Raw genomic sequence first — 13,866 nt, 5'->3', positions numbered from 1 at the left:
CGAACAGCTGGCCGCTGTTCTCAAATGCATCTTAGTGCACAGTAGGGCTTCGAAAACTGGGGGGGGGGGGGCTGCATACACCCCATACATTTAAAGCACATTTTCCTCCCTGCAAAGGAATTGTGGGAACTGCAGTGTGTTAAGGGAATTGTAGCTCCGTAAGGGGGTAAACTAATCCCCAGGATTCTTGGGTGTGGGTGTGCTTTAAAAGTATGTTGTGTGCGCAGCCTCACGACATAATTTTGGCCTGTTTCCCACCCGCTAAATTTTCACATGTGGAATCATGTTGGAAAAGCACCCCCATGTGGCACTCTTGGAAGAGTGCTGTACACATGTGAAGAAAGAGGATCAGATGATAACCCAGTAATACAACCCAGTAGCTCATTTTCCTTTGGTGAGTTGCTGGATACAACACTCATGTGGGTTTTCGCCATCACTCACGGTGATTGTTTTTTTATTGCCCACTTCTACAATTAAGAGTGTTTTGCATCACAAACCACTGAACCTCTTTATCACTCCTTCTAACCGCAAACTCAAGCGTTGACAGGATTATAGCCAAAATAAGGACACTGGGGGGAAAAACAAGAGGGAGGGAGGTATCTGCATGCTCAAGGGAACCCCAGAGGCTGTAGAAGTGCAGGAAAGCTATAAGAAAGCCTTAACTTGAAAAACACCAATAAGAACTAGGAAAGGCCCAATTAAGGACTGAGCATGCTTGACAGTTGTGGAATGTTGAGTATCAGATGGAAAAGAAAAACAGAAAGAGAGACAGTGATTGAATGACCTGATGGAGGAGAGCAGGAACCTTCCTTTAGGGTTTGAGGATACACTACAAGGTTTTTTGCTTGCAATCACCAGAATTTTTCTCTTTTGTGGCTGGTACACTTTGCTTGTACCTTTAACACCCTCCCTTTCTTTTGTTCTGCTCATCATGGAGAGCAGCACTGATATCAATTGCTGCTGGCCATGATGTCAGATGCAGTCTACCTCTGTATACCATTTGCTAGGAATCACAAGCGGGGAGAGTTCTTGGGTCCTGTTTACAGGCTTCTCGCGGGCATCTTTCAGGCTATGGTGAGAACAGGATGCTAGATTAGTTGGGCCTTGGGCTTGATTCAGCACAGCCCTCCTCTTGTATTCTTATATTTTTGCCAAGGAAAAGTTGCGACAATGCGGTATGAATGGACCAAGCGCCGGGACCTTTTGATTCACAAACTCGTAATATGAGCAAACGAATCCACAGTGTGCATGTAATGTATATTTGCATTCCACCCCACCCCCCCGCTGCTCCGCCCCCTCTGCTAAGCATGCATTCATAAGCAGGCAATTTCACACAAACTCAGGAATCTATGAAGTAGTCATTAAGGCTTTACTCTAGAAATTCTGTGATATATTTCCGGCTACATTTTGACCACATCCAAGGGTTGGTGTTGTAGTTCAGGGTGGGAGCCATCACGTGTTGCTGGTTTTTCCCTCCGTCTTCTTTGCACTTATTGTTGTCGTCGTGAGGCATGTTAAATCTACAAGAGACAGCATACAGTGGCCAATGTGTTTAACGTGAATTTTAAAAAGGAGGAAAAGTTAAAAACCCTTGCACACATAAGGGATTTCAGCGGAAGGGAGCCAAAAGCTTTGCCAACTCCCTTACTTAGAATCATAGAATGTTAGAAACGAAAGGGGTCATCTAGTAAAATCATTTCATTCAGAGTGCTCTGGGTGGGAATTATGGAGCAAAGGCTTACAGAATTCCTACATAAACAGGGGTTTCTCCTAGGGCTGTGTTCAGAGATTACGGCCCATGTGAGGGGTCTCCTGCCTCATCTCCAAAACAACAATTTCCAGTTCTCCATTGGCAAGCAAGCAATATTATTTCAGATGTTTTGGACTTTCTGCTTTGGAAATCAAAGGGTGACTATATGCCTAACAGAGTGCGTAGGCACTCCATAGGTTTTTAAGTAGTAAAGCAAGCTATGCAAATGAATTTTTAATATATATAAAATTCTTGATGAAGCACTGTCAGGACACGTAACTAATGATCTGGGGCGGTGGAGAAGGGCAGACATTTTGCATGCTTTACCAAAACAACCACAAGGGGAAACTGTTGTTTATTGCATTACCCAATCAGAAATCCAGAAAAGCAAAAATTGTCCCACCTTGTGGCAGGACTGTGTCACCAACTTTACATGTGGCAACATGCTCTGCTAATAAGTCTAGCAGCATCAATAGTGTAGTAAATAATAGTCTACAGTCACCCAGCACCAAAAAATTTAGTATTCATTTTCTAATTTTTCAAAAAATTTCCCACTACAGTATTTAATGCCCATACCACAATTTCAAACATTGAGAAAACATTGCCCTGAACCCTAGCTCGCTCCTTCATTCACATAAGGGAGCAGTGGATTGATTTCTGCCATCTGGCAGTGGAGAGTTTGTTTCGACCCTGGTGGCTGAGAAGGAGGGAGTGTCAGAAGGGAACTGAATTAATGTTGATTTATATATATTAGTAACTCTGTATTAATCTACCATTATCATATGTAACTGTTTATTTTTGTAATATTCTGTTGAAGTTGTCTGGTTTTGCTTCAGGTTTCTGTACACCACTTACAGCTGTTTTTAATAAATTAAGTGGCATAGAAATTAAATAATCAAATCAACTCTCCCATCTATTTACAGTTCCCAGTGCCATATCACACACCATTTTCAAGGGTCCCCCAGCTCCCTTAATCAGTTTTTTGGAGAGGTCAGGGGGATGCAGAGGGGAGAGGAAGGCCCTGTTCTATAACTCTTCAGTTTGCAAGGGGAAAGTTTGGATCCAAGCCAATATTGGCATATACAGCTGTACCTTGGAAGTCGAACAGAATCCATTCCAGAAGTCCATTCGACTTACAAAACATCTGAAAACCAAATCACGGCTTCTGATCGGCTGCAGGAAGCTCCTGCAGCCAATCAGAAGCCACTGAAGCCCCATCAGACGTTCAGGTTCCAAAAGAATGTTTGTAAACCAGAACAATCACTTGAATCCCCATGTAAGCTATATAGTTTACATATCTCTCCCAATGCTGTTATTTTTAAATATATCTATGTTTTTATAGAACATACACATGGCCAAGTTCATGTGCAATCGTAAAAGCAGTACTTAGTCCACTGTCTTCACTAATTGAGCAGCTCCGGTATGGATCACAGACTGTACCCAATTCAGCCAGACCTGGGAAATCAAAAGCAGAACAAGAGAGAGAGAGAGAGTTTGCTCTCTAAATAAAGGTGCGCACAACATTCAGTCAAAAACATGTTAACATTGACACCTTAAAGAGTAAAAGAAAAAGGAGATTAGGCTTACCTAAAGTATCACATTTGTCGTGAGCTCTACAAATATCCTGTCTGAAAGCAAAACAGACTTGATGCTTTTAATTTCCATGCAAGTTAGCATTCAGAACACACAATAATAAACATAACACCATTTAATTATATGGCTTTGGGTTTCTTGCTTGGCATTAATTTCAATATGTGGCCTGCCCAATTCCAAATGTTCAAGACGGGGATAATAGTAGATTAAAAAAGCAGGAATAAAAATCCAATTTGATTTTTCAAAGCACTATCATTAAGGCCTGATAATCTCACATTAAAATATTTTGCGGCATTATAAATAAGAGACATGAGCGCTCACTTTAATGAAAATTTCAATGCAAAACTCCAAGGCCCTGCCTTGACTGAGTGCTGTGCATTGCTCATAACCGGTAGCTATTTTAAACTAATAGCAGAAATGAAGAAGAAGCCAAATGGGTCTTTCTATTCACTTTTTTTTTATGCGTTCTGGAGTAAAATTCAAACTGTGCAATTTCTGAAGGTAGCAGGCAATGCTTCCCATCCACTTGGCATCTAGCCTGATTTCAAGTCATGGAGGCAGCTGCTAGTATCCTCTAACCCAGAGGTGGCTCATAATATTGAGTAAGAGCAATCTTCCCCAACCTGGTGCCCTCCAGACGTTTTGCAATACAATTCCTATCACTGCCCCCAGTGAGCATAGCCAATGATGCAAGTTGTAGGCCAAAACCTCTAGATGGCATTGGTTGGAGCAGGCAGGACTAGAAATAAGTTCCTACTAAAAACAGCTGATATTTTTACTATCTTATGTCACTAGTACAGGCCAGTGTTTCCCAAACTTGGGTCTCCCGCTGGTTTTTTTGGACTACAACTCCCATCATCCCTAGCTAGAAAGACCAGTGGTCAGGGATGATGGGAATTGTAGTCTGAAAAACAGCTACAGACCCACGTTTGGGAAACATTGGATGGGCTGTGGTGCTTTATTAGAACATTTTTACAAAGGCAAACACTTACTGCAATTTCCCCCATTTTGAATCTACAGCCAAGGCTCAATTAGGTCCCCACTTGAAATACATGACTACTTGTGTAAGTAGATTTTATTTCTTTTTTCATTTCTGGTCCAGCTGCTTGTCCCCACCTACCCCACTCCCCAGCTGATGAACTGTGTTTTAGAACCCCACACATCTAAAGCATAGTGTGCAACAGGGAGGCTGTGAGAGCCACAATGAAAAGGAGATGTGTACTTGTCAGATCACAGCCTCCAGCCACAGCTGTAGTGCAAATGCTTATGCATTCATAAAGCCACTTCCACCCCAGCTTGAAATCCCTCCCGCAAGACCTCTCCTTTTCTGAAAAGGAGAAAGCATTGCCTTTATTGCTAACTGGTGGGGCTTAATAAGAAACTCCCATACATTGCAAACTTAGCACCAAAACTCCAGAAAGCCTCACTTTGGGTTCAGCCAATGACCATACGGCTGAGTAATAGGATTGTATACTCTCACTCCAAAAAATAAAAATAAAATAAAATAAAAAATATTGATCCCCTGGTAGGGATGGGCTAATTTTAGTTCCTCTCTGTTTCTTGCCTTTTATTCAGTTTTCTACATTTCCACACCAGTTTTTAAATATATATATTTTTAAAGCCCTCACGAAAATTCAACAAAAGTCTAGCACAAATTTGTAATATTTGCACGCAACTCCCCCTGATGTAACACATATTTGTGCTTTGATTTCACTAATATATGCATTTTTACGCACCCACTACCATTCACGTATGCAGTACGTTATTTGGTTTGAGAACTGCGCTGCACATTCTGAAAGAAGGCTGTGCTTTGTTTGCATTATCGTTTCCAAAAGGGGGATATTCAGTAGATCCGCCTTTAATTGCAAATTGAAATGAATTCCTGATGCCCCTATCCGTACCCCTTAGAGCTCCTGTTCTCATCACCGCCAAAAAATTAGACAGCAATATAATACCTTTCCCCATTATGCCTCAACATTTCAATTATCCTTGACTATAACATGCATTGTCGTTCAGTTGTGATTTGTAACATTGCATTCTAGTGGCAATTACAGTGAGGCCAAAAAATAAATAAATCTGCCTGTGACATACCTTGTCACCAATACAGCTGTGTCATGCTTTTCTGGATGATCTTCGTTAGGGTGGTTCTGGGTCTGCTGCCACTGACAGAAGTTTTTTAGTGTCGTCTGAGCATTGTAAGATATGGAAGGGCCATCCTAGGTATAAAGCAAACATGTCAAAGGATTAGGACTCCCTATCCTCCCCAGTTCCCATCCCTCCATCTGCAGTGCCTTTTATTTATTGACCATTTTATTTTACCTTTATGGGCCACCTTTCTACCTGATAACATGTCTCAGAGATGGACGGCCGCAGGAAAGAACACTGAATGTAGTCATCAGAAAAACAGCAAACCACCTCTCTCTGCTCAAAAGCATTCAGCACCAGCATCCTACTTGTGGAGTACTTTCAAATTCCTAATGACTTTCAATAAGGTAGCATTGTTGTTGTTTTTTCCCCACTCTCCCGTCCTCCAAAAACACATTAACACTGTTGTGAGACTGATGGGTGCTGTAAAATTTAAATAAAAAGCCCTCTTCTCCCCATGATATTCCCACTTAAAGGTAAAGGTAAAGGTACCCCTGCCCGTACGGGCCAGTCTTGCCAGACTCTAGGGTTGTGCGCTCATCTCACTCTAGAGGCCGGGAGCCAGCGCTGTCCGTAGACACTTCCGGGTCACGTGGCCAGCGTGACGAAGCTACTCTGGCGAGCCAGCGCAGCACACAGAACGCCGTTTACCTTCCCGCTGGTAAGCGGTCCCTATTTATCTACTTGCACCCGAGGGTGCTTTTGAACTGCTAGGTTGGCAGGCGCTGGGACCGAACGACGGGAGCGCACCCCGCCACGGGGATTCAAACCGCCGACCATGCGATCGGCGAGTCCTAGGCACTGAGGTTTTACCCACAGCGCCACCCACGTCCCATTATTCCCAATTGCTCAGTAATATATCAACAAAAAAACACGGCATGTGCAGTGAGGAAGGGGCAGGGGAACGTTCCTTCTGAAATCCTCAGCAGGAATACGCAGCTCTGTCTAGGTTGTATGGAACTGTTTTGCTAGGAAATGGGAAAACATTGCAATAGCTTGTTTAGTAGGGAAGCATTGGTTTGCACCGATTGGGGGTGCTTCCAGGTGGGTGATTAATTGAGGAAATGGTACCCCTCGTGCATATATGTTGTTTTGCAACATCTGTCTTTGACATATATATTTCTTTAAAGTATTTGTTATCCCTATTTCATTATCCCTATTGGCCGCTGAGAACAGGATGCTGGAATACAGGGGCATTTAGCCTGATGTACAGAGGGAGAGGAGCTGTGTTGGGGAGGGAGCTCCCTGGCTCCAAGCTCATGAGGAGTGTTGAGGATCTTCCATGTGGTGATGCTGTTTGAAGAGCACCTTCCAGCATACAAGGCACGGATGGTTCTTTGTCACTCTCCTGCAGACGGCGAGGAGATGTTTGGATTCAGTTGGACGCCATTTTGAATCAAGATGGCTGAACTGAACCTTTCAAAACCTCACACTGATCTTAACCAAATTGCGCACAATGGCTCCTGTGACCGAGGAGCAGGTTTCCATCTATGCTTGGATGCACAATTTTGAAAATCAAGAGTCAATCTTTCAAAACCACACTAATTTCAACCACCGATTTCAAAACTGCCCTGAATTTTTGGCTTCTCGGAATTCTGAGCTACATTGTACACAAGGCTGCTGGTAATAGATAAGTGGGAATGTTTCTGCCATTGCAAATAGTGGGGGCAAGGCCCCCTGATTCTGACTGGTATTGCAGCAGTGGCAAAGCATTAATAAATTTCCTAGAATTATCCCAATCACACAAGTGTGGATTACATCGTTAGGGAAGGGCGATTGCTCAGTGGTAGAACATCTAGTACAGACTCCTGTCTGGAACTCTAGAAAGCCACTGCTGGTCCATGTACACAAATCTGTGGGCCTCTGAAGCTGAGACAAGCTTCCCTCATACTGCCTGCCCCATACACCCAACTTTCAGCAATACAAATCTCATTGAGCTTTTGGGAAGGACATATCATGTTTTTTCCTCAGTTTTAGAGCATTTAAATGATCAAGAATAAGACATTCCTAGAAATATGTCCAGGCGAGAAAGAGAGTGAGAGAGAAGAACAGGGGAAGGAGTAATTACCTGCTCATTTTGTATGACCTCTAATCTCACGATAACAATATTAATTAAATTTCCAATACTTGGGTCTTTATATATAGAAGCTACCTGCATAAAAAAAGAATAAATTTTGAAAAGTTAATGTTAACACTATACAAGCAAGCAAATAACTGACTCTTTTTTTAAAAAGCAAGCAAGCAAGCAAGCAAGCAAACAAACAAACAAACAAACAAACAAACAAACACCTGCAGTGCAAAAAGCTACAGCTGCTGGCCTAAAGCTGCTTAAATCCTGACCTGTTAATAGCCTACGTTCTGTTAGCGACAGATTCTGAGAGCAAGGAAGGGCTGAGAGACCTCAGAGCTAAAGGCCAAATGCAGCCCTGCGGGTCTGCTTATCTGGCCCTTAGAGGTCTTCCTGGGCCCTGCTGAGCACCACACCTTCCTCAATATCTTCTGCCTGGCTAGGATGTGCCCTTGAACCCCCATAACTCCTCTCGTTGCCTGGATGGAGGATGGAGAGGTGTGTGTTTGCAGAGAAACCTCTGGCCTGCTGTACAAAGCCAAAAGTCACATTTTTGGACTCCAGGTTGGAGGTTCCTCATCTTTGCCACAACACAGCAACAAAACACTCGGGTTCATTGTGTGCAAGTGCAATGGGGGGAGGGGGAAGAAGGTGCCCTCTGAGATGTCCAGGAGTACTCCAAGTCTCCATCTGGCCTGTCTGGAACTCTGAGCAGGAGCACTGCAACCGCTTGTTTCGTAGGCAAGCATTAAATTGCACAGATCTGGCATACTTAAAATCCCCACAGTGGGATTTTAATACTTACTATGGACATTAAGGTCAAAATGTAGTGCTGTAGATTTGCTCCATGGTAAGCAACCATCCGGCTGTCTGCCACCACCATGACCTCCACGTATCGAGGGTAGGAGAGGAATCGCTTGGTTCTTCGGCGCGTGCTTTTCCTCCTCACGCTGCTAGTCTTGTTTTTACTGGATGCAGGAGACTGCGCTGAGGCTAGGCCACGTTTCAACGCCTCCACGTCGGACAATATGCTCGCCGTGGGCCACTGTCCCGTCTTGCTCCGCCTCTTAAACTTTCTGTGGCTTTTTTCATGCCCTGCAGTTTTAAAGAAGGCAGGAAGACAAGAGACATTCTTGAAAATATGCCTGAATGAGACCGAGATTTTTTATTCATTCATTCATTCATTCATTCATTCATTCATTCATTCATTCATACCCCGCCCATCTGGCTGGGTTTCCCCAGCCACTCTGGGCAGATTCCAACAAAATATTAAAAATACATTAAAACGCCTGACATTAAAAATTTCCCTAAACAGGGCAGCCTTCAGATGTCTTTTAAACATCAGATAGTTGTTTTTCTCTTTGCCATCTGATGGGAGGGCATTCCACAGGGCAGGCGCCACTACCGAGGAGGCCCTCTGCCTGGTTCCCTGTAACTTCGCTCCGTGCCAGAAGGCCCTCGGCGCTGGACCTCAGATAGGGGTGGAGATGCTCCTTCAGGTATACTCGTCTAAACCCCCACATGAAGCCCCTGTGCGAGATGGTTTCCTTGTCATCTAGGGCCAAAATATGCACGATGCTTCACTCCATTTGCTGTTGCACAAAAGCCTTTTCTTTTAATGTAAAGCACAAGCACAGTCTCTCTCCCACCCACCCCCGCAAAACTGCCCGTCCGATCAGGATGTTCTTCCAATTTGCTCTGGAGGACATTTTGATCCTGAGCAATGGTGCCAGGGCAGATCCAGGTTTGATTAACATGCCAACCCTAGACTAGCAAAGCAATCTGCCTGCCCACCCATGTTCTGTCCAAGCTGGCAGAGCTACAGATGCAGAGGTGGCACTGTCATTCTGTTAAGTCCAGCCAGGCAGGCAACAGCCAGGGCTAGGACTGCAGCCCAGATCACTATGGCTCCACTCAGAGGTGGGGGTATATTGGGTTAAGCTAGTTATAATGGTAGCATTTCTAATGCTCCTTTTACACTGCAGTACCTGTTACGTTATGGAACAGTGGCTTTTTGAGCGACATATATCGTCCATGCTGTGCTAAATTTTAAACAGCAGGGAAGAACTGTGTGCCAGAAAAGCACCCTGAATTTTATCACATGAACAGGGGCAGCACGATAAATGCAAAACAAAGGTAAACTTCAACACAACACAACACAACACCCCCCCAAGTTTGCCAACATCTTTTTTCTTCTGGAAACCATTAGCAAGGAAATGAAACGAAACGTCTGCTGGGTTGTGCTAGATTTCCGGAAGTGGCTTTCACAGCCAACCCAGGAAGGGGCATGGGCTTGGCAAACATTGTTTTTGGTTTGGTTATTAAGGCCAGTCCCTGGACTCAATGCTTACTTGTTGGCATCTGTCTGTCCCGGGAGTCAATGGAGGAATGCACCTCTGGGTGGGGAAGTCAAATTGTTGGAAGGTTGTAGGGCTTGCTGTGGATCCAGAGACCGATATGGGAGAGACATGTTTTGTTGCAGCTGGGGCAGGTGAAGGTGCCCAGTTGTGCTGCTGCAGGTACACCAGTCACTAAATTCCCTGAACACAATTTCTTCTATTTATTTTAAGAGAACACCGCTGTGGAATTGAGGACCATGTAATGGTGTCTAGAGGTTCCTTGCAGACTCCTTCGTCTGGAGTTTCTCTCTAACAGTTGGGGAACCTGTGGCCCTCCATATGTCATTGGACAACAATTCTCATCAGCCCCAGCCAACACAGCCAGTGGTTAGGGTTGATGGGGGCTGTATTCCTACAATATCTAGAGGGCCTCTAGGCAACTATCCAGTTGAGAACTTACAAGGGGATTTTCTGCAAGAATCTTCACCTCCACTGCTGCCTCCCAGTACCCAAGGCTAGGAATTTTCCTCTCCCTTCTAACATCCGGCAGCAACCTGCCAGCAGTTTCATCGAGCAAACTCTCTCTCAGACTGCGATTATTTCTTCCTGAAGCCAGAATTTCCTTCCATACCACAGAGCTTCCACGCATACAGGGTTTTTTTTCTCTTTTCCTGTTTCTGAAGTAGACGTTCCACAGGTACTGAAATGCTCACACAAGCGGTCCACCTATGCCTTTGAGTATCTAGGTCGCTCTAGATCAAGGGCTTAATCTTTAGAATCTCAGTCCCTTTTTGTTTTGAAGATTTGCTTTAATTTACATCATGCTGGCTGAAAATATTCAGCACCCTACTGGGTCCACAGAGAAGAATACATGCAAAGTCATATAATGGAATTAAGAAATCCCATAAGCTGGCACAACATCTAACAAGAGCTAGAGTGCCTTTCCTGTGAGGAGTTCTCAGAAATTCAGATATTAAAAATGCAGAAGCGTGCATCAAGATTCATGCTAGTATTATTTTGCAAACTTTAGAATTTAAAATAGGAAGCACTTCCCAAACTAAGCACAACTTAAACTGTACGCTCCTCTTTTGTGATCTTGACATGCACCTTTAAACTCTGCCCTCTGACATGAGCTGTGACAAAAATCACACTGACCCGGCCCGCTTAGCTTCAGCAAAGTGGTGGTCTAACGTGCCTTCACACCATACCCTGGGCCATTCCCTTACAAAGGAAAAAAAGTATCATTTATATATGCTTCAGGGCACCTTAACTCGTAAGGCCCTTGTTTGGAAGAAAGGGAGGATGAACTCTATACACTCATACCTACATACCAAACAAAAGGCAGAAACCTTGAGCACACACACAAAAGCTGTAACCGGAGAGAGGAGTACAGAAATCTTGTCACTTTCCTTATGTGCAGTTGTTCCAATGACCTCCTGACAATCTTAGCAGTGAATTTCCTTGTTAGTTACAACAGTGGAACGAAGAACACAGCCTTGTTTCTTTACTAAACAATTGAGCAGAATATTGCCTGTAAGGTCCCCTTATATCTCAGGCACTTTTTCTCCCTCTATATATATACATTGGTACCTCGGGTTACAGGCGCTTCAGGTTATATACGCTTCAGGTTACAGACTCCGCTAACTCAGAAATAGTGCTTCAGGTTAAGAACTTTGCTTCAGGTTGAGAACAGAAATCGTGCTCCGGCGACGCGGCAGCAGCAGGAGGCCCCATTAGCTAAAGTGGTGCTTCAGGTTAAGAACAGTTTCAGGTTAAGTACAGACCTCCGGAACGAATTAAGTACTTAACCCGAGGTACCACTGTATATAACATCATAAATTTATTTATGTTCCAATAATAATGATAATGATAACAACAACAACAGATTTATATACTGCTTAACTGTCCAAGTGACTTCTAAGTCATTTACAATTATAAAACTTGATTACAACAAATATAAGCACACATGCTCAAAATACATAACAATTCCATAAAAAACATTGAAACAGAAATGTATTTTGTAACAAAAGAAAATGTGAATCCAGGCTAGGCAGCTAATGCCCCAAACAGGCACAAGGTGGCAGGCCTAGAATCCCGGCAAAAATTTGGCTCTCCGGGCAATATGGCAACGCTACACGATGCATAATCGCTGTGTCCACAAGCATTGTTATGCTAAAATGAGAAATTGAAAGAGGGCAACCACTTATGGTGAGTCACTCTAATCCCCTTCGTTTCCACAATAACGTGTCCTTCAGAAGAGACACCATTTTGCACTATTTAATGGGACATGTGACAATGGACGCAAGTCCAGTTCAGGCTCATGACAGACTGGGGGGGGGGGGGTCAGTTTCTATAGCTACTCTCAGCCAGCCTTTCAGTAACTAGGAAGTTAATTATTTCACAGGCCTTCGCAGAGCTGATCAAATGTTAACCAATATACCTTCAGGCAGCTACACATGTTATGAACTAAAAACAAAGGTTTGTTTGTTGTTGTTGTTTTAAGCAATTGGCACAATCCGAAACAGTGTTGGTTGGTGCTGTGTATGACTACAGCAAAAATAGATTTTACCTCACGATACAAGACATTCTGTCATGTAAGCGAGGGTGCAAGACAACAACATGGGGTTCCTGCCACGGAGCTACACATCTATAGAGCTGTCAATGGAGGCAAACCTAAACTGGAAAGGGGGATTTTACCCTTGCTATCCAGCAGGGAAGCTGTGCTGGCTTTCTGGCAAGTGGATCGCTGATGCTTACAATCAGGGAGAAAGGGGAGGCATTGGGGAGGTCGGTGCAGGGAAAGGGTGCCAGTGTTTCTGCACCTCACCTTCCTCCCTGTCACAACGGCCCTGTTCTCTCAGTAAGCCGCAGCGAGCTGTTACTGTATATACTGTGTTGATGCCCCAAACAGATGCCCATTAGAACTTTGTCTGCATCTCTGTAGAAAGCATCTTGTATCTCTGTAGAAAGTATCTTGTCATAGCACAGCATTTCTCTGACCGGTGCACTCCAACTCCCTCTGTCCCTGACCACACTGGCTGGGACTGATGGGAGCTGGATGGAGTCCAACATCTTCTGGAGGGCACCATGTAGGGAGAAATGTAAAGTATTGCACTTGGGCAAAAAAAAATATGAGAGGCACAAATACAAGATGGGTGACACCTGGCCTGAGAGCAGTACATGTGAAAAGGATCTAGGAGTCTTGGTTGACCACAAACTTGACATGAGCCAACAGTGTGACGCGGCAGCTAAAAAAGCCAATGCAATTCTGGGCTGCATCAATAGGAGTATAGCATCTAGATCAAGGGAAGTAATAGTGCCACTGTATTCTGCTCTGGTCAGACCTCACCTGGAGTACTGTGTCCAGTTCTGGGCACCACAGTTCAAGAAGGACACTGACAAACTGGAACGTGTCCAGAGGAGGGCAACCAAAATGGTCAAAGGCCTGGAAACGATGCCTTATGAGGAACGGCTAAGGGAGCTGGACATGTTTAGCCTGGAGAAGAGGAGGTTAAGGGGTGATATGATAGCCATGTTCAAATATATAAAAGGATGTCATATAGAGGAGGGAGAAAGGTTGTTTTCTGCTGCTCCAGAGAAGCGGACACGGAGCAATGGATCCAAACTACAAGAAAGAAGATTCCACCTAAACATTAGGAAGAACTTCCTGACAGTAAGAGCTGTTCGACAGTGGAATTTGCTGCCAAGGAGTGTGGTGGAGTCTCCTTCTTTGGAGGTCTTTAAGCAGAGGCTTGACAACCATATGTCAGGAGTGCTCTGATGGTGTTTCCTGCTTGGCAGGGGGTTGGACTCGATGGCCCTTGTGGTCTATTCCAACTCTATGATTCTATGATCCTAAAGGTAAAGGACCCCTGGACGGTTAAGTCCAGTCAAAGGCGACTACGGGGTTGGGGCGCTCATCTCGCTTTCAGGCCGAGGGAGCTGGCGTTTGTCCACAGACAGCTTTCCTG

General features: G+C 44.3%; 1 protein-coding gene across 7 annotated transcripts in view; it reads right to left on the bottom strand.

The window, feature by feature from the left end:
* ADAMTS9 (ADAM metallopeptidase with thrombospondin type 1 motif 9) overlaps positions 1-13,866 on the bottom strand; it is a 136,751-nt gene that overhangs the window by 100,319 nt on the left and 22,566 nt on the right. For all 7 annotated transcript variants that reach the window (XR_003705384.2, XM_028719490.2, XM_028719491.2 and 4 more), the window contains exons 4-9: positions 8,362-8,651; positions 7,557-7,640; positions 5,435-5,559; positions 3,338-3,378; positions 3,100-3,205; positions 1,374-1,520 (exon numbers count right to left, since the gene is read on the bottom strand). Coding sequence is in view for 6 of the 7 variants with exons in the window: in XM_028719490.2 (XP_028575323.2) it covers positions 1,374-1,520; positions 3,100-3,205; positions 3,338-3,378; positions 5,435-5,559; positions 7,557-7,640; positions 8,362-8,651 (793 nt within the window). In the remaining variant the exon portion in view is untranslated. The remainder of the gene's footprint in view (positions 1-1,373; positions 1,521-3,099; positions 3,206-3,337; positions 3,379-5,434; positions 5,560-7,556; positions 7,641-8,361; positions 8,652-13,866) is intronic.

This window comes from Podarcis muralis, chromosome 2, assembly GCF_964188315.1.
Source record: "Podarcis muralis chromosome 2, rPodMur119.hap1.1, whole genome shotgun sequence".
In the NCBI taxonomy this organism is placed as follows: Eukaryota; Metazoa; Chordata; class Lepidosauria; order Squamata; family Lacertidae; genus Podarcis; species Podarcis muralis.
The sequence above is the reverse complement of the archived record's forward strand: the minus strand, read 5'-3'. Positions and strand labels throughout refer to the sequence as shown.